At 31.7% G+C, this 18,763-nt stretch overlaps 1 protein-coding gene across 3 annotated transcripts in view; it reads left to right on the top strand.

The window, feature by feature from the left end:
* The window catches only part of Acsf3 (Acyl-CoA synthetase family member 3), a 57,499-nt gene that overhangs the window by 21,454 nt on the left and 17,282 nt on the right, over nt 1-18,763 (top strand). For all 3 annotated transcript variants that reach the window (XM_075382426.1, XM_075382427.1, XM_075382428.1), the window contains exon 6: nt 7,891-8,091. In XM_075382426.1, the coding sequence (XP_075238541.1) occupies nt 7,891-8,091 (201 nt within the window). The remainder of the gene's footprint in view (nt 1-7,890; nt 8,092-18,763) is intronic.

Below are 18,763 nucleotides of genomic sequence, written 5' to 3'. Positions count from 1 at the left end.
ATTGATTTTGGTATAACTGTTCCAAAATTTTAAATAAATTTTGATTACTAATCAAATAGAGTTTGAGTTTGATGTGTGAATTTTAAAAATTAAAATGAAAGGATATTTTGTTTGGTTATTCACATGTGGAACATATTGTTCTATTCTAGAATTGTTTTCTATTATTATTGTTCCTTTTTTCTTATTGTTTATTCTTTCAATCTATTTTTCATTTTTTCTGCCTTACTTATTCTCCCATTTTCCATTACTACTTGTTCATCATACTATGTACCTACTACGTACCATAATATGTGTACTTATACTTTATCAAATGTTATTATCTACATTTTACGTAAAATACCATAGCTTTTTTAAATTTTAAACTTTTTTTTGTTTAATTAAAAAATTTTAATTAGTATGAAATTACTAATGTAACCTTGGAAAATGGTATTTGAAATATAAAATAAGAATGTACTTGTATGTTAAGAATATCTTGGTAAATTTTTAATGCTTAGGTAAAGTCTCAATTGTTTGAATAATGTTACCAAATAAAAAGCAGTGATTTATAATAAAATATTTAAAAAAATACATAATCTACTCAAACACATAATCATTTTATGTTCATTGTAATAAAATTAACCAACATTAAGTAAAAAATTTACAATTGTCTTGTAAAGAAATGAAAATAGTTTCAGAATAGATTCTATGGATAAAAATAAAGAGAAAAAGTTCATAAATTATGTCAAGAACACTTTTAGTTAGCTAGCTAAAACGTTTCCCCTGGTTTCTGTAGTCATGATAAATTGGGGTTACACTGAAATTCTTGGGATATAAAATATGAGACAAAATTGGTTAAACAGCTGAATTTTTATTACTTTACAAGAAAATTGTTAGTCTAAAAAATTGTCATTGAAAATCACGCTCTTTTTAGGTTTAGCTTAACTTTGCTTCATTAAAATGCAAATAAAGAAACAAAATTCTGTTTCACGTATTTATAGAGAATTAGATTCTGAGAAAATTATGCTAGTGAGATCAAAAGAATGTGCAGAATATTATGTCTTTTTGAAACTTTGAAGAAAACTTGCAGGAAAAAAATTAACTGTACAAAAAGTGAAAATAAATACAATTACATAAATTGTTGCCTCTGTTGCCATTTATGCAATTCTCCATGTGACCTAAAATTACTTTGATGGGTTCCTTTGTTTTATCTGGGTAATCTCTTATAATTTATTTATTTAGTTAGGTTTGGAATTCTCATCATTAACTTATGTATCATCATCAACTTACTCATCTCTTATTAACTTACTTACCTCTTTTACTAAGCATTTCATTGATATACGGATACTAGTGTTATCAAACAGTCCCATGAAGTAGTTCTGTGGTCTCAGATCTGGCGATCTCAGATGCCAGTTAATCCACCTATCTATAAAATTGTTAAATAAGTTATAAAGTAATTCCTGGCTCCTTCAAAAGAATGGCTAGGTGCCCCTTGATTTTGGAAAATTATTTATCTTTTTATTGGTTTTAGAGAAGTATCTCTAAATTAAATTAAATAGAGATGGCAAGTTATTTTGCAAGAAATTTCTCATAAGGTGTTCATGAGTAATGAATAGTCCAATAATTTTGTCACCACACCAAAGATTAACATGAAATCCATTTACTAACACTAATTTTTATTGTGGTGTAAAACTTTTGTGAATTACTTTCATGCAGTTATCATGAATTATTAATTCTATTTCTTGAAAATAAATTTCTTTTCAGTAAATAGACTATAGAACTTATTCCACTGCAGTTATCTTGAAGTTAATGAAAGAAATTTAATCGCAATCCAAATTTCCTGGTAGTAAATTTTAAACTTTCTGCAAGTAGAAAGGTTTTCTTTATAAAGTATTTAATGCATGATAAGCCATTCCAGTGGCAAATTTGTTTAGTACTTAGCCCTTAGCTTCATTCATGGATTTTCTGCACAGACACAACTTTCTTTCTTGGCATTAAACAGAATATGAAGGTGATTGATATTAACTGATTAAATATAAACTCTAAAATATAGTATCAAGACTTTTGGGGTTTTGGATCCAATTGTTAGATGATTTTGCTTGATATTTATGAATTGTGACTAGGATACTTTCAAAAAATGAATCTGCAAACGAAAATTACAAAAGCTATTTTTTAAAGTAAGGTCTATTTTTTACGTACATCTGTATATTCTTCATTAAAAAGTTGAAAAGGTATTTTTAGACTCTGAGCAAACGCTTTATTAAAGTAAGCTTAAAAAATTATTCAAATACAATCTCACATAACTTAATTGTTGATTAAGTGTTAAAATTGTCAAATTATTAAAAAAAACACTTTCAGCACTGAGGACACATATGTGGTGCCTGCCATTCAGTAATTTCACTGCCCAGTGATGCCATTTGTGTGTCTGGTGTAATAATATTTTTCCAGCTGTCCTGTTTCACTTGCGCCTCAGTTGTGCTGTTTCTTTCTTAGAGGCATGTTGTATGAAGTATAAATTTAGTTCATGCTTGGTTTCAGCTTTTTTATTACCATGTCCATTATGTCTTATGTATTTTTGTGGTCCATTTCAACTGAAAATGCAACATTTAGACGCTAAACAAATTTTGTCAGATTTAGAATTGAAATGAATTTTAGCTAACAAAAGCAGTGATGAAGACTTGACATTGACAGTGACACTGACTATGGTTTTCATGATGGTAGTGACAATGAATTTTCTTGTGGTAGTGACAGTGAAAATGTAATAAGAATTACTGACACTGAAACCCCCTGGTGATAATACTATTGACAGTGCTGGGGAAAAACAAGAAATTTTTCTTACCAATGATAATCTGATAATCCTACACCAGTTCCATTTACTCCAGCTAATATTACATACATGGATGTTCCAGCAGCCAGGTTTGAAAAATATCCTGTTTACTGGAAATCCTGGTTTACCTACTTTTTCCTATTCCAAATGAAGATAAGCCTATAAATTTTTTTCTCTAGCTGATGATGATTTATTCTCATTTCTTTTGGGTGGCAACAAATAATTTAAAAACAAAAACTATTTGTCCTTGCTCACAAATTTTGCTGTGGAAACCGCTAGAAAGGAGTTAGTTTAGAATATTTTTAGGAGTTGTTTCTGCACATGGGAGTAGATTGAAAGATTACTGGTTTACTCATCGCTTGTATAAAATACTTGTTTTCACAAATATATGGTAAGAAATAGATTTATGATAATTTTGAGGCGTCTTCATTTTTGTCAAAATCAACCAGAAGAAATAACTTGTAATGACAGTTTGTACAATATTAGATCCTTTTTAGAGTTGTTGAATAAAAAAATGAATGAGTTGCACTATCTGAATAAAGAACTTTGCATAGTCGAGTCAATGATTTTGTGATGTTTGATATTTTGGCAATATATCAAAAATAAAAAAATTAAATAAGTTGTATATGCTTACTGAACCAGACTGAACAATTTTGAAAGTAAAAGTGAATACTGAGATTTTGGTATGGACAGCATTAGCATGACAATATTAGTATGGACAACATTAGCAACATTTAGCAACATGACCTTTTCCAAGGAAAAAGTCTTCTAATGTTGTCCTGCACTAGATGGAAGAAAAGTTGAATGTAGGCCATTCACTACATATGGATAATTTTTATAACTCTGTCATTTATCTAAAACGTTATTAGAACTTGATATGTACACAATCAGTACTCTGCATAATAACAGAAAAGACAATCCTGAATATGTTTCTAAAATATAATTGAGAACTGGTCAATCTGTTTGCCAATATTTGGTAGGAATAGGAATTGGAAAGTGGTGAGGTAAAAGAGAAGTTATGTATATAACTACTGAACATGAAAATGAGCATATGGAAGTAGTCAACAGGAGGGGGCAGACTAAAGAAAAGCAAAGTAAATAAATATACGTCTGGTATTGACAAGCAAGACCAAATGCTCTCTTATTACCTGATAGTTAGAAAAACCATTCATTGGTACAAGAAGCTAGCATTGCTATTCAACGCATATAAACTTTATTGTAAAACAATGAAAATAAAAATACCTTTCCATGATTTTAGATTAGCCATCAAAATGCTTCACAGAAGGAAAACCACCAGGTCCAACAGTAGTGGTAAATCAGTTTATGGATAAATGTGAAGCTAGTGAGAAAGTTTACACTGTATGAAAAAAATGTCATCTATGTGCTCAAAATAATAAAAGAATGGGTATAATGTACTACTGCAAGACAAGTTCTGATACTCCTGGGTTGTGTTTTGAACTTTATTGAACATAAATGCTATAGTATGAATGGTAGTATTTATGTATGAATAAATTTATAATCTTTTTTTAATTGTATTATTATATTATTTTTAATTTATTTTATTATCTCTTTTCACAATAATTTGTTTGAAAATGTAGCTGTATTTTTAGTTTTGATTTACAAGCAGTATAGATAATTTTTTATAAATGGCTGAAGGTAAACGGTAAAAACTTTGAAAATTTATTTAAATATTCTTGTTTTAAATATTAGTAAACATTGGAATTATTTCTGTTATGATACAGATGTTTAAGTGATTTGCAAACATTTTAATTCTGATTCTAGTTATATTCTGTAATTCTTTGATATGTATTTTGTAATTTTTTATTTTGATGTAATTTTAAGCCGTTGACTGATTTTTTAATTTTATTTGTAGTTTATATCATTGTTATCATATTCTTCTTTACCCATAATTATTCATTTCATTAAAATGTTTGTTATTTGTATATCAGTGTTGTTCATACTCAGCATTAGTTGTTGATTATTTAATTTAAGAATGAATTATAGAGCTGTGTTTTGATGAGTTGTCTTTCTTTGACAAAATGTTCCTTTGCTTTGTTGCATCCATCGAACATTAACTGTGATGTACTTAGAGCAGTATTGTAACAGAAAAATAATTCTGTATAAGTAAGTGATATCCGACAACAATAGCTAGCTGACAGGAATGCGCTCGTTGGAGCTTCAATATTACATCTCATTTACCAGACCACTGGGGCCACATATGCGTCATTTTCAGTTTTATCTCTGAAATAACAATTTGTTTATTTTAATGTTGTTTATAGTGTATAAAAATACCTTTTTAATGCCAAAAAATCTAAACAAGCAAAAAAATTAATGGGTTTTTGGAATGGTCAGGTTATTTTGAGGCGGAATTGAACATGTTAAGCTTGTAAAAACATTCGTTATTTACAAAACAAAAGACTGGTTAGGTATGGATAATCTGCTGTCAGCTTTACTAAGTGAAGTATTCATACAGAATATAGAAGAAGAGAATATACAAAGTATTATATAATTAAATTTCTAGATTTTAACCATAAAAAGAAATAACAGAAACAAGAAGTTTACAGGATGAAACAATTTTTCAGTAAGTATAATATAAAAATGACTGTAAGTATGAATAATACACTTAAGATTTTTAATAGCCTAAAGAAAAGTATATTTGTAACAGTCATGGTATATACAGAATAAAATGTAAATGCAACGAAACATATACTGGGCAAACAGGAAGATAAAGTTCAATAAAGTTCTGACTAAGCAACACTTTTAATAAAAGAAGGATATATTCCATTAAAAATGGAGGACTCTATAAAAGCGATTTACAGTTGTGTAAAAGGAACAAGAATGAATATTTTAGAAATTTTTAAATAAAAAAATAGTAGAAAAAAATCATAAATGAAAACATTAATAATTAAATGGATGTTTTATTTAGGAATCTTAATTTGCTCAAAACTAGAATAGATATTATAAAATAAATAGATGAAGTTTAACTGATAAAAACCTTACAAAGTGGAAGAAGTGCCAGTACACAGTTAGTTTTGAAAATTGAGTATATCTGAAACGCATCAACATATTATTTAATTATGATGCAGCTAAGAAAGGTAGATTTGTACTGTATACAAAAACTAATTAATCTTGTTTTGAAGTATTAAAAAGATTTTTGGTTTGGTTTAAAACAATATTTGCTTTAAATAAATATCAGTTTTTTGAACTTTTTTGCTTTTAGCTGACTTTAACTTCTATTCCTTTTAGCTGACTTTACTTCTATCAGCTTTTTCATAATAAACTTCCTGAAATTGTTATAAAAAAATTTTAATTTTCTTATTGGCAATTTAATAGAGAAAATTCCAGGCAAACCTAAAGACGTGTAATTTTTCTTTACTCCTTTAATTTTTTTTTTTGAAGTAAAAAGTAAAACTAAAAATTTGACTAATTTGTGCTACAAGAATTTCAGTACAGGTGCATTTCACTGCAAATGTTTTCAACCTTTTACCCTGGCTTAATATTTTTAACCTAAACTGGCTACCGTCCAGTGTAAATATTTTAATCAGATGTGCTAAATTTATTTATCACTACTGTTTTTATTGGTTTATACTGTCATCCTGAGCCAAATTTTCAATATCCATACTTTTGAGTTATGGAAAAGTTTTAAATTTTCCATAATTTTTCCATTTTTAAAACTTTTTTTTTGTGATCATATTGATGTCTTTCTCTTGCAGCAATTTATACTATTAACAATTATTCTATTTACTGCAAAAGTTTTATTTGAGAAAAAACTAAGAAGCATCCATTTGGCTTAAGAAGTTTTTTAAACTGGTAATGAATTCATTAAATTCAGTTAAGTACAGCAGTTTATTACAAACTTGACAAATAATGAATGAAATTAAATAAAGCAAAAGATTGATATGCAGTGTTGTATATTTTAATTCTTTTGGATATATTTTATAAATTCACAAAATATTAAGATACATTTTTTGAACCCATGGGCCACAGAAATCTTTGAGGCTGGCTTGGCTGTATGTGACTTAATAGCAATGGGTTGGGATCTATGTTTTACTGCTAGAGGAAAACTTTTAAAACTGCTAGAGGAAAACCAGCTGTAATTACCAATGAAGTGTTTATATCTATATCTATATATATATATATATATATATAGATATAAAAATATATGTAATTAAAAAACAAAGTGTATATATAGCTGTATAAGCTTATATATGATATATGTAAATGTATATACTGTATATTCAGAAATATACAGTACTGATGATGTGGGATCCTGTGGAAATGCTTTTGGAATAAAAAATAAGGTAAGTCATCTCATTCACTTTGTAATTCTGTACTTGGGTTGTGCAAGTTATTATAAAAATACAATATATTTATAAATAATATTCTTCTGAACATACAATGAATGTTTGGTTCTTTTCCCTTAATTCAATACAATTTTAAATATTGTATACTATTTTATATCTATACTATTTTATTCAATTCCATTTTATATTTAGTTTGTCACTTTTGTTATTATTAAGTTGTGTATAATGTGTATATTTAATGTTAAGTAGATGAGGTTAGTGAGCATTAGGTTACGTTGATATTGTTTTAATTAGACAAGGTTAGTGAGTAAAGCGAGCTTAGTTTATGTTATCGTATGAAATTCAATTCACAGAAGTTACCACAACTTTCGTGGTACTCCTATAGTTATAATAAAATAATAATAATAATAATAATTCTTTATTCCATAATACATATACAAAAAAGAATGTTTTTACAATATACAGTAACATATAACTATGATAACTGAAAAATATAAAATTAACATTAATAAACTAATTTACAAAATTTCTCTTAATTTAATTAAAATCACAATATCATTAATTTTGTCTTTAATTACTACTACATTTAAACTAATTTAATTAATTAAACGTAGCGTACCGTTAAATGAATTTTCATTAAAAAAAAATTTTAATTCTTAAAAATAACATTAAATTCTAAGATTTGATCTATTAAAAAAAATCTAAAAACAAAAAGATTATTTTCTAACCTTTTTATTATTGAGAACTGAATCTTATTAAAATTTTAATCTACATGTTTTACAGATGTGTCATGCTTCCATCATTTGATGCTTCAGAAATCTGGAAACAAATTCTTGGAGTTAAACTGCCTGAATGTGAACGTATAAATATATATATGGGTGTACCTACAATGTACGTTAAACTCATTGATAAATACATGCAGTCACTTACCAAGAATGAGAGAATGGTCGATTATGTTAGAGCCGTTTGTTTGCAGAAAATGAGGTAGGAATCTTTTTTTCTTTATTAAAAAAAAAATGAACAAATTATTACAATTTTTTTCAGAGTTTATTCATAATCTGAGACTATTGTTAATCAGATCGCACACATGCGGGTGTGTGTGTGTGTACGTGCACTTACTCACAAGTAAGCTCTATTTTTTAAATAAGGTTCGATTGGCTGTAGCTATGAAAATTTTGTGCAGCTGTTGGAATGCGCAGGTGCCCTGGCTCAAGGCATGCCTTGCACAATTGCAGACGCCATTTGTTATAGCGTTACTGTGTATGATTTATATTGTGAAGTTGAAATGTTTCAAATAATTGAGCGGCCCACTGATTGTGAAGTATGGTCTCTGATTAGATTTTTGGCTGCAAGGAACCTGTCGGCAGTGGACATTCATTGCCAAATATGTGAGATTTATAAGCATAATTCAATGAGTGACAGCAAAGTGCATAAATGTGTAAGACTGTTCAAGGACGGGCAGGACAGTGTCCATGATGAACTGCAATCAGGCCGACCTTCTGTATTCACAGGCAGTTTGGTGTGTGAAATTGACACAAAAATTTGCAAGACTGGCGATATATAATTTCCACTTTGTCGCTGATATTTCCACAAATTTCAAGGTCAGTGTTATACAAACTCATTTCTGAAATCTTGCAGTTAAAAAACTGTGCTACAATGGGTTTACAGGCTGCTTTCTGAAGAACACCAGAAAAGGAGAATGGCTGGTGCTTTAACATTTTTGGCCCGATACAGTGAGGAAGGAGATGAACTTTTGGACCATATTGTCACAGAGTACGAGGCATTGGGTTTCTCACAACACTCCAGCATCAAAGCGGCAGTTAATTGAATGGCAACATACAACATTTCCAGTCAAAGCGAAAGCCAAACATACAATGTTAACAAATAAGATTACAGCAACTGTGTTTTCAGATAGACGTGGTGTTCTGTTAGACGATTTTATCCCCAAAGGAACAATAATAAATTCAGTTATGAACTGCAAGACCTTGACAAGCTTCGGAATACCATTCAGAATAAGTGACATGGCCTACTATCATCTGGAATTTTGTTACTGCATGACAATACACACAACCTCATTCTGCTGTTCAAACCCTACAGGTAATCAGATCTTTTGGATGGGAGCAAATAGACCACCCACCATACAGCTTGGACCTTGCACTGAGCGATTACCACCTGTTCTGCTACTTGAAGTTTCTCGGCAGTCAATGGTTTGACATTGATGAAGTGAAAACAACTATTCATAGACGGCTGATTTCTGTTTTCTGGACACAAATAATTTAGTAAAACACTCTATGATAAATGTTTAAATAAACCAGGTAAATATATAAGAAAGGAGCATAAAGTGTACACAATATCTAGTATTAACAGTAATACATAATTACTAGTTTTGTTTGTATTAAAAAAATGGACCTTACTTATAAACTAGCTCACGTGTGCGCGTGCATATATTGCTTTGGCATAACTAGATGAAAGTTTTGTTTTTATTTTATTAGAAATAGCATATACTTGGTAATGATATAAATAAAATTATTTGAGAGATCAGTTTAGTAATCTCTGATAGTAAGCAGTATAGTAGTAATTTTTTTTAATTACTGTAAATCTTTTATTTTATTACTCTTAAAATAATTTTTTATAATTCATTTGATAGTTCCTGTAATAGAACATATTTTGTAATGTGTGGATTAATTTAAAGTAATGTAAAAAGATCTTTATATATTTTTTAGAAAACAATTTAACAAAAGATTTATAAAACCATTTCGTTGTTTACTTATGAAATAAAATAAATAGGTCAGTTACTATTTGTATGTGTACTATATGTTAGCATGCTGTGATGTGAGCATTTGAGAAATTGTGTACTGGTTCTTAATGCAAAATATGTAAGATCAGCCCTTGCGATTATCTTACTGGTAAGAAACATGGAACAAAGTTCATAATAATGAGTAGCAATTTGCAACTGCTGATATTTTAAGACTACACATTTAAAATGATCATCCAAAATGAACATTCAAAAACACATTTTAAATAGTCTCTTAATTACAGGAATTGATATTTTTTAAATGTTGTTTAATACCAGGAAAATTGCTAAAGCACAATGTAATCATATAAAATATTTCTGAGCATAAAATTACTACCCATAGCGTTTAAAGTTTTAGAAAAATCTGTATAAATAATACCTACTTGACCACCATTATCCAAGAATCATAGCTTTCTGCCTCTGTTGTATTATTTAAAATAAGCAGATTTAATAATTATTGACTGTCTCAAGAGAAAGCCAACCTGAATGGCAGAAATTCTAGGATAAATGTTAGACAAAATATCATGAAATATATTTGTTAAAACATCTTTGTGAAAATGCTACTGTGATAAGCCAGTAGTTACTAGCTAAATTCTTTTTATCTGACTAAAAATCAAGATATCTAAGATTCCTTCCATCCATAAATAAAAAGTAATTATTTATGGCACTTATAAAAATATAATTTATAGCAAACATAATCAGTATGAAAGTATTATTCATCTTTTAATATGCATTTTTTACTATTTATTCCCCTCAGAGAGGTGACAAAATATAATCTTATTCAATCATTTTCATAATTTGATATTTTAAAAATATTTCAAATATTGATATTATTTACTAATCTATTCTTCAAATGACATTTGCTTTCAGTTAATAGATAGAGCTGACAATAAAAATAATTAGTAATTTATTGAGCTTTAAGTAGAAAGAGTATAAAAAAATATACTCAATCTAGTGTAAACATTATTTTTAAAAGATAATAAAAAAGTAAGGAATAAAGATAATAAAAAGTTATTAATTGAAAATCCTTTTTTTATTTAGAAACATAAAAAGGATAAATGTAATTGTAAAAAGAACATCATTATGAAAAGTAAACCGAAACATATTCACATTATTTTTTATGACATTTCAGAATATTTACCTATATAAAGAGGAGGTTGACCTGCACATAAAACAATAGTAGGAAGTATTTTTTGCTTTTCCCCATCCATACAGTTCTCTGTCTAGGGAAGGAGTAGGTAGTCCTGTAGTACATTTCCAAATTAATTCAGATTTATAAAAGGGAAGGCTTCAGGATTTTGGCAGCTAATTTTAAATGAAAGTGTGAATTTTGGTCAAATTTTAAATATAAAATGTGGCAACATTTTATAAAACGGCTGTTTTATGTAAACTTTGGAGTCTTTGAAAGCCCTTCCAAAGTCAAGAGCTCATACATTACTGAGGTCTTCTTTCCTTCTCTCTGCTAGAAGCATAGATCAAGTTTCAGATATATTTATAATTCTGCTTTTGGCAGTAATTTGAGTCTTTGAAGTATTATGATGTGAAAAATAGATGAAAGAGAATTCTATGTGGTGATCAAAATTTACTTTTTAAAAGGCAAAACCACCAGTTAAATAAGCCACTACTATAAAAGGCAAAAGCACCGGATAAGTATTATTTTTAGTCGGCAGCATCGGTGAGGACATTTACAAGTTGTAGAAGCATAAACGACTCTGAACATTCTAGATGGCCTGTTGAGGTTACATTATTATAGAAATCCATACGGTGATAAATTATAGAAAATCAAAAACTCGACTACTAAAACAATAATCATCTGAAATAAACAGGTAAATAGTATTTTACATGAATATTTAAATATGCAAAAGTATCTGCAACATGGATGTCTGTGTTATGCCCACAATTGATAAAAAGTGTGAACGAGTAAACATTTCTAAGGACAGTTTGGGCTGTTTTGATGTAATTGAGAGGAATTTTTATGCTGTTTCATAACACTTAAATAAATCCCTACCTACTTGAAGCAAAGTAATATTCTAACAATTATTAATTTTTTCAAATGACACAATCTTCATTGACGTTCTGGAGAAGGGTAAAACTAAAACTGGACAGTAGGATGCATCTTTGCTGGATTAAATGGTGAAATAAAGAAAATATCACATTTAACAATAATAAAGGTTTTTTTCAGCAAGACAAAGCACTGGCTCATTCTTCAGTGATTGACAGCAAAATGCTCATTTAATTCTTCTGCATTCCCCATACTGAAAATTGTGTCGTCTTTATTTTTGTCTTGACTGAACTCTCCTATTTTAGTGATATTATTTGATTAAATGTACACCAAAATTCATACATCAAGAACAGTTTTACCTCTTAAATTGCTGTAATTCATAAGTAGTTTAAAATGTTAGGGTAAGGGACAGCAAGAGTACACATCTATTTGTATTAACCAGCAATATTGTGAGGTAGGCAATGCTACCTCAAAAATTCTTTAAATTTTACAAACAAATGATAATCAGAAGGGGCTAAGTCTGGACTATATGGTGGGTGAATGTTAATTTTCCATCCAAATATTCTCAGTAAATCACATGTCAGACCCAAACGTGCATTACCATGTAGCAGAACAACACTGTCAATCAGCCACCCACATTGCCGATTTTGAATAGTTTCACAGTAGGCTTCTGCATTTATAGTCGTTCCATCTGGTATGAAATCAATCAAAAATAAGCCAAACCAATCCCAAAAGACTGTGGCCAGTCTTGCATCCAAATGGCTGTGGTTTGATTTTGTTAGTCTGGTTGGTGATTGAGGATGAAGTCATTCACGTTGCCGTTTTCTCTCTGGTGTGTAATATGAGATCTTGCTTCATCGCCAGTATAATTGAATTAAGGAACTTGTCACCTTTTTCTGTATAGCGCATCAAAAATTCAAAAGCATATTCCATTCAGATTTTTTTTTATGTTCTCTTAAAACGTGCTGTACCCAATGTGCACAAACCTTTCTGAAGCCTAAATGGTCATGAACAAGGCGACCAAAACAGGCTCTTGAAACATCAGGAAAAAGAAGGGTCTGTGATTATTGAGGGCCTCCTTGAACATTCTTCATCGTGCATATTAATTCTGTTATTTCTAAACCTTTCACACCATTTTCAGACATTTCTTTTATTCATTATATTATCACTCTACGCAGCAACCAAATGCTTCTAAATTTCAGTCGGCTTAACGTTTAGATGGTTTAAAAAACATTTGAATCCAGGTATTTTACAGTCGGTGGCAACATTGATTTTGCTATTCATTTTATAATGTAAATAACTCAGACGTAATCAAATATACTACAATGTGAAACTAAAAATTTTTAGTAAAAACTAAAAATTCAAATTATTTGTAAATTTAATTTCAGTTAAAGTAAAACCGATGGAATAAATTTATTTTGATGAATAATTATCAAGAATATATTCTACTGTATCATTTCATGATCAGAAAATATGAGTGTATCATATTTTTTTCTTTTTTTTTGGGACGGAGGTGGAAATGCATTTACGCACGAAGTGTCGGACTCCTGCCGGTGGTCTAATCCAACCGCCATCAACAGACTACCGACTAAAACCATCCCCTTTGGAGTAACCCTACGCATCCCGGAATCACCCCGAGGCATTACTTCGAGATGTGTAGGCCCCCTTACGAACTACGACTTACGAACACGTAGATATGAAGATATATCGCGACTTCAATAGCAGTCTGCGACCCAACATATTTGTTCAATCTTATTGGTAATTATGAATAAAACCTTGCCTCCTCCTCGGTTTTCTTTTTCACTACTGCCCTGATAGACGTGGCCACGACAGCCCAGGACGTCTCACTTCTTAACATTATCTCTCCGATACTGTCCGGGGAGATGGGACCCACTTCTTCTTGGACTTCTTGGACTACCTGCATTCTCAGGAGCTCCCATCTAGGGCACACAAAAAATGTGTGCTAGGCAGAATTGACTGCTGCCTTGCAATACACGCACTCACGGGTGTCTCTCCTCCCCCTCTCAAACAGACAGGAGTTAAAACACCCGTGTCCACTAAAGAACTGGGTGAGATAGAAGTCCAACTCCCCCAACCCTCTATCCACCCAGTTTTGGACGCTAGGCAGCAGTCTTGTCCATCGCCCTTTTTGGGAATCCTCCCATCTACTCTGCCAGCAAACCAACAGATCTCGCCTAGTCTTGTTATTGTTTTTGCCCCCTTCCTCTCCTTGGCTAGCAGGTAAAGAGGAGGAAGCCCGGCAAGGACCATAGCTGCCTCAAACGAAACGGTACGGTAGGCTGAGACCACACGTATCGCCATTCTTCTTCGTATCCGCTCCAGGATATCCCGGCATCTGGCAATGCACAGCCCTGCCTCCCACTCTGCAACGCCATACAGCATTATAGAATCTACCACCGATGCCAGCAGACGTCTCTTCGACTGACGTGGCCCTCCGATGTTTGCCATAATGGAGTGTATCATCTTGGATATGTGTAAAATTACATTACATCAGACATTTTTATTTTAATAGTTTAGAAGTATGGTGTATGCATGAGCACACATGCACACACACACACATACACACACACACATATACATACATACATACACAGGATGCCCCATTTAAAACGCAACACTCCAGTCAGCCTTTTATAATATTTGAATTAACTGTCCAACTCCCCTATGTGTTATTGGCATGGACTTGTCCAACAATTGAAAATCATGTCAATGCGGTAGACTTCTACTGATAGCCATAACAAAGTGATTATAATGCTTAGTGTGCTATCTGAGAGAAGATTGGTGTTTTCACAAGACAAATGTATTTTCATTCTTGAGTCGTACTTTAACACACAATCAGTGGTTGCAGTGCAAGAATCTTTTTGCTGCAAGTACCTTGTTAAACCTCACCTAACAAGACATCAGTTCTGAGGTTAGTGGCTAAATTTAGAGAGCCAGGTTCTGTTAATAAATACAAGGAACACAAAAGATCAATGACAGTGTTGAATGTAGACATATTTACTGAAATCAAAGGCTGATCAACTGCCTTGCTAAAAAAATCAATTAGACGCTTCTCAGCTGAAATTAATTTACCAAAATTAACCATTCACAGAGTGTGGTAAAAAATTAAACTAATGACCATATCAAATTCAAACAGGTCAACTTTTTGGTCCCGACAAAGAAAAATGGCTAGAATATTGTCATTGGTATTGTTGATTTGTGCGTGAGGGTATTCATTTTATGGACTCAATTTTTTTCACAGATGAGGCATGGTTTCATCTGGATGGCTACATAAACAGTCATAACCCTAGTTTTTGGAGTGCTGAAAATCCCCTCACATATCATGAAAAACAATTGCACTTGCAGAAAATGGGTGTTTGGTGTGTGATATCACAGAAAAAAAAATATCTGTCCTCGTTTCTTCAAGAACACCATTACTGCAGAACGATATCAGAATATTTTATTGCAATTCATTGCCCTCTTGGAAGGGGAAGATCAATATACAGCTGGTTCCAACATGACTGTGCAACATCACACTACGCACATTCAACTTCTGATTTTGTTAATGAATTCTTTGGTGTTGCGTTGTTTGGTAATCGCATTATTGGTTTTGGCATATGGCCACCAAGATCTCCAGATTTGATTCTGCCAGATTGTTTTTCTGCAGCATTACCTCAAAGAAAACGCCTACAGCAGCAAACCATGAACACTTTAATAACTGATGGGTCTGAAAATACTTTGTTAACAAGTTACAACTAGTAAAAGATTTCACTCTGATTTTTGCTACTCAACTGAAATGAAGCCCTATTGAAATTCTGGGAGGTAAATTAAGGGGGTAAATTTAGTGTATCTTATTATAGTTTTTGATCTGACATTTTTTTAAAAATGGATCCTAGAACTGCATCATCATTATTTTCTTCAAAATAGTATGTAATAAACAAAAAAAAATGAGTTGAAGCAGTTTTTTAGCTTTGACATAAAATAACTGTCAAATAACCAGTCATTTGACTGGTTTGATGCAGCTCTCCAAGATTCCCTATCTAGTGCTAGTCGTTTCATTTCAGTATACCCTCTACATCCTACATCCCCAACAATTTGTTTTACATACTCCAAACGTGGCCTGCCTACACAATTTTTCCCTTCTACCTGTCCTTCCAATATTAAAGCGACTATTCCAGGATGCCTTAGTATGTGGCCTATAAGTCCTGTCTCTTCTTTTAACTATATTTTTCCAAATGCTACTTTCTTCATCTATTTGCCGCAATACCTCTTCATTTGTCACTTTATCCACCCATCTGATTTTTAACATTCTCCTATAGCACCACATTTCAAAAGCTTCTAATCTTTTCTTCTCAGATACTCCGATTGTCCAAGTTTCACTTCCATATAAAGCGACACTCCAAACATACACTTTCAAAAATCTTTTCCTGACATTTAAATTCATTTTTGATGTAAACAAATTATATTTCTTGTTTATTTTCATGCGATAGTTTTTGCGTAGGACTTCATCTATGCCGTTCATTGTTTCTTCTAAATCCTTTTTACTCTCGGCTAGAATTACTATATCATCAGCAAACGTAGCATCTTTATCTTTTCACCTTGTACTGTTACTCCGAATCTAAATTGTTCTTTAACATCATTAACTGCTAGTTCCATGTAAAGATTAAAAAGTAACGGCGATAGGGAACATCCTTGTCGGACTCCCTTTCTTATTAGGGCTTCTTTCTTATGTTCTTCAATTGTTATTGTTGCTGTTTGGTTCCTGTACATGTTAGCAATTGTTCTTCTATCTCTGTATTTGAACCCTAATTTTTTTAAAATGCTGAACATTTTATTCCAGTCTACGTTATCGAAAGCCTTTTCTAGGTCTATAACCGCCAAGTATGTTGGTTTGTTTTTCTTTAATCTTCCTTCTACTATTAATCTGAGGCCTAAAATTGCTTCCCTTGTCCCTATACTTTTCCTGAAACCAAATAGGTCTTCTCCTAACACTTCTTCCACTCTCCTCTCAATTCTTCTGTATAAAATTCTAGTTAAGATTTTTGATGCATGACTAGTTAAACTAATTGTTCTGTATTCTTCACATTTATCTGCCCCTGCTTTCTTTGGTATCATTACTATAACACTTTTTTTGAAGTCTGATGGAAATTCCCCATTTTCATAAATATTACACACCAGTTTGTATAATCTATCAATCGCTTCCTCACCTATACTGCGCAGTAATTCTACAGGTATTCCGTCTATTCCAGGAGCCTTTCTGCCATTTAAATCTTTTAATGCTCTCTTAAATTCAGATCTCAGTATTGTTTCTCCCATTTCATCCTCCTCAACTTCCTCTTCTTCCTCTATAACACCATTTTCTAATTCATTTCCTCCGTATAACTCTTCAATATATTCCACCCATCTATCGACTTTACCTTTCGTATTATATATTGGTGTACCATCTTTGTTTAACACATTATTAGATTTTAATTTATGTACCCCAAAATTTTCCTTAACTTTCCTGTATGCTCCGTCTATTTTACCAATGTTCATTTCTTGTTCCACTTCTGAACACTTTTCTTTAATCCACTCTTCTTTCGCCAGTTTGCACTTCCTGTTTATAGCATTTCTTAATTGCCGATAGTTCCTTTTACTTTCTTCATCACTAGCATTCTTATATTTTCTACGTTCATCCATCAGCTGCAATATATCGTCTGAAACCCAAGGTTTTCTACCAGTTCTCTTTATTCCGCCTAAGTTTGCTTCTGCTGATTTAAGAATTTCCTTTTTAACATTCTCCCATTCTTCTTCTACATTTTCTACCTTATCTTTTTTACTCAGACCTCTTGCGATGTCCTCCTCAAAAATCTTCTTTACTTCCTTTTCCTCAAGCTTCTCTAAATTCCACCGATTCATCTGACACCTTTTCTTCAGGTTTTTAAACCCAAATCTACATTTCATTATCACCAAATTATGGTCGCTATCAATGTCTGCTCCAGGGTAAGTTTTGCAGTCAACGAGTTGATTTCTAAATCTTTGCTTAACCATGATATAATATATCTGATACCTTGCAGTATCGCCTGGCTTTTTCCAAGTGTATATTCTTCTATTATGATTTTTAAATTGGGTGTTGGCAATTACTAAATTATACTTCGTGCAAAACTCTATAAGTCGGTCCCCTCTTTCATTCCTTTTGCCCAGCCCGTATTCACCCACTATATTTCCTTCCTTGCCTTCTCCAATGCTTGCATTCCAATCTCCAACTATTATTAAATTTTCATCTCCTTTTACGTGTTTAATTGCTTCATCAATCTCTTCGTATACACACTCTACCTCATCATCATCATGGGCGCTTGTAGGCATATAGACGTTAACAATCGTTGTCGGTTTAGGTTTTGATTTTATCCTTATTACAATAATTCTATCGCTATGCGTTTTGAAATACTCCACTCTCCTCCCTATCTTCTTGTTCATCACGAAACCTACTCCTGCCTGCCCATTATTTGACGCTGAGTTAATTACTCTAAAATCACCTGACCAAAAGTCGCCTTCCTCTTCCCACCGAACCTCACTAATTCCTACTATATCCACATTTGTCCTACCCATTTCCTTTTTTAAATTTTCTAGCCTACCAACCTTTTTTAAGCTTCTAACATTCCACGCTCCGACTCGTAGAATGTTATTTTTTTAATTTTCTGGTGACCCCTTCCTTAGTAGTCCCCACCCGGAGATCCGAACGGGGGACTATTTTACCTCCGGAATATTTTACCAAGGAAGGCGCCTCCATTATTGCTATGTGAAAATGCAGAGAGCCACATTTTCTTGGAAAAAAAGCAGCTGTAGTTTCCCATTGCTTTCAGCTGCGCAGTACTCGGAGG

The sequence above is a fragment of the Lycorma delicatula genome, chromosome 1 (assembly GCF_047948215.1).
Source record: "Lycorma delicatula isolate Av1 chromosome 1, ASM4794821v1, whole genome shotgun sequence".
Taxonomy (NCBI): Eukaryota; Metazoa; Arthropoda; class Insecta; order Hemiptera; family Fulgoridae; genus Lycorma; species Lycorma delicatula.
Note: the sequence above shows the minus strand (reverse complement) of the source record. Positions and strands in the feature narration are given on the sequence as shown.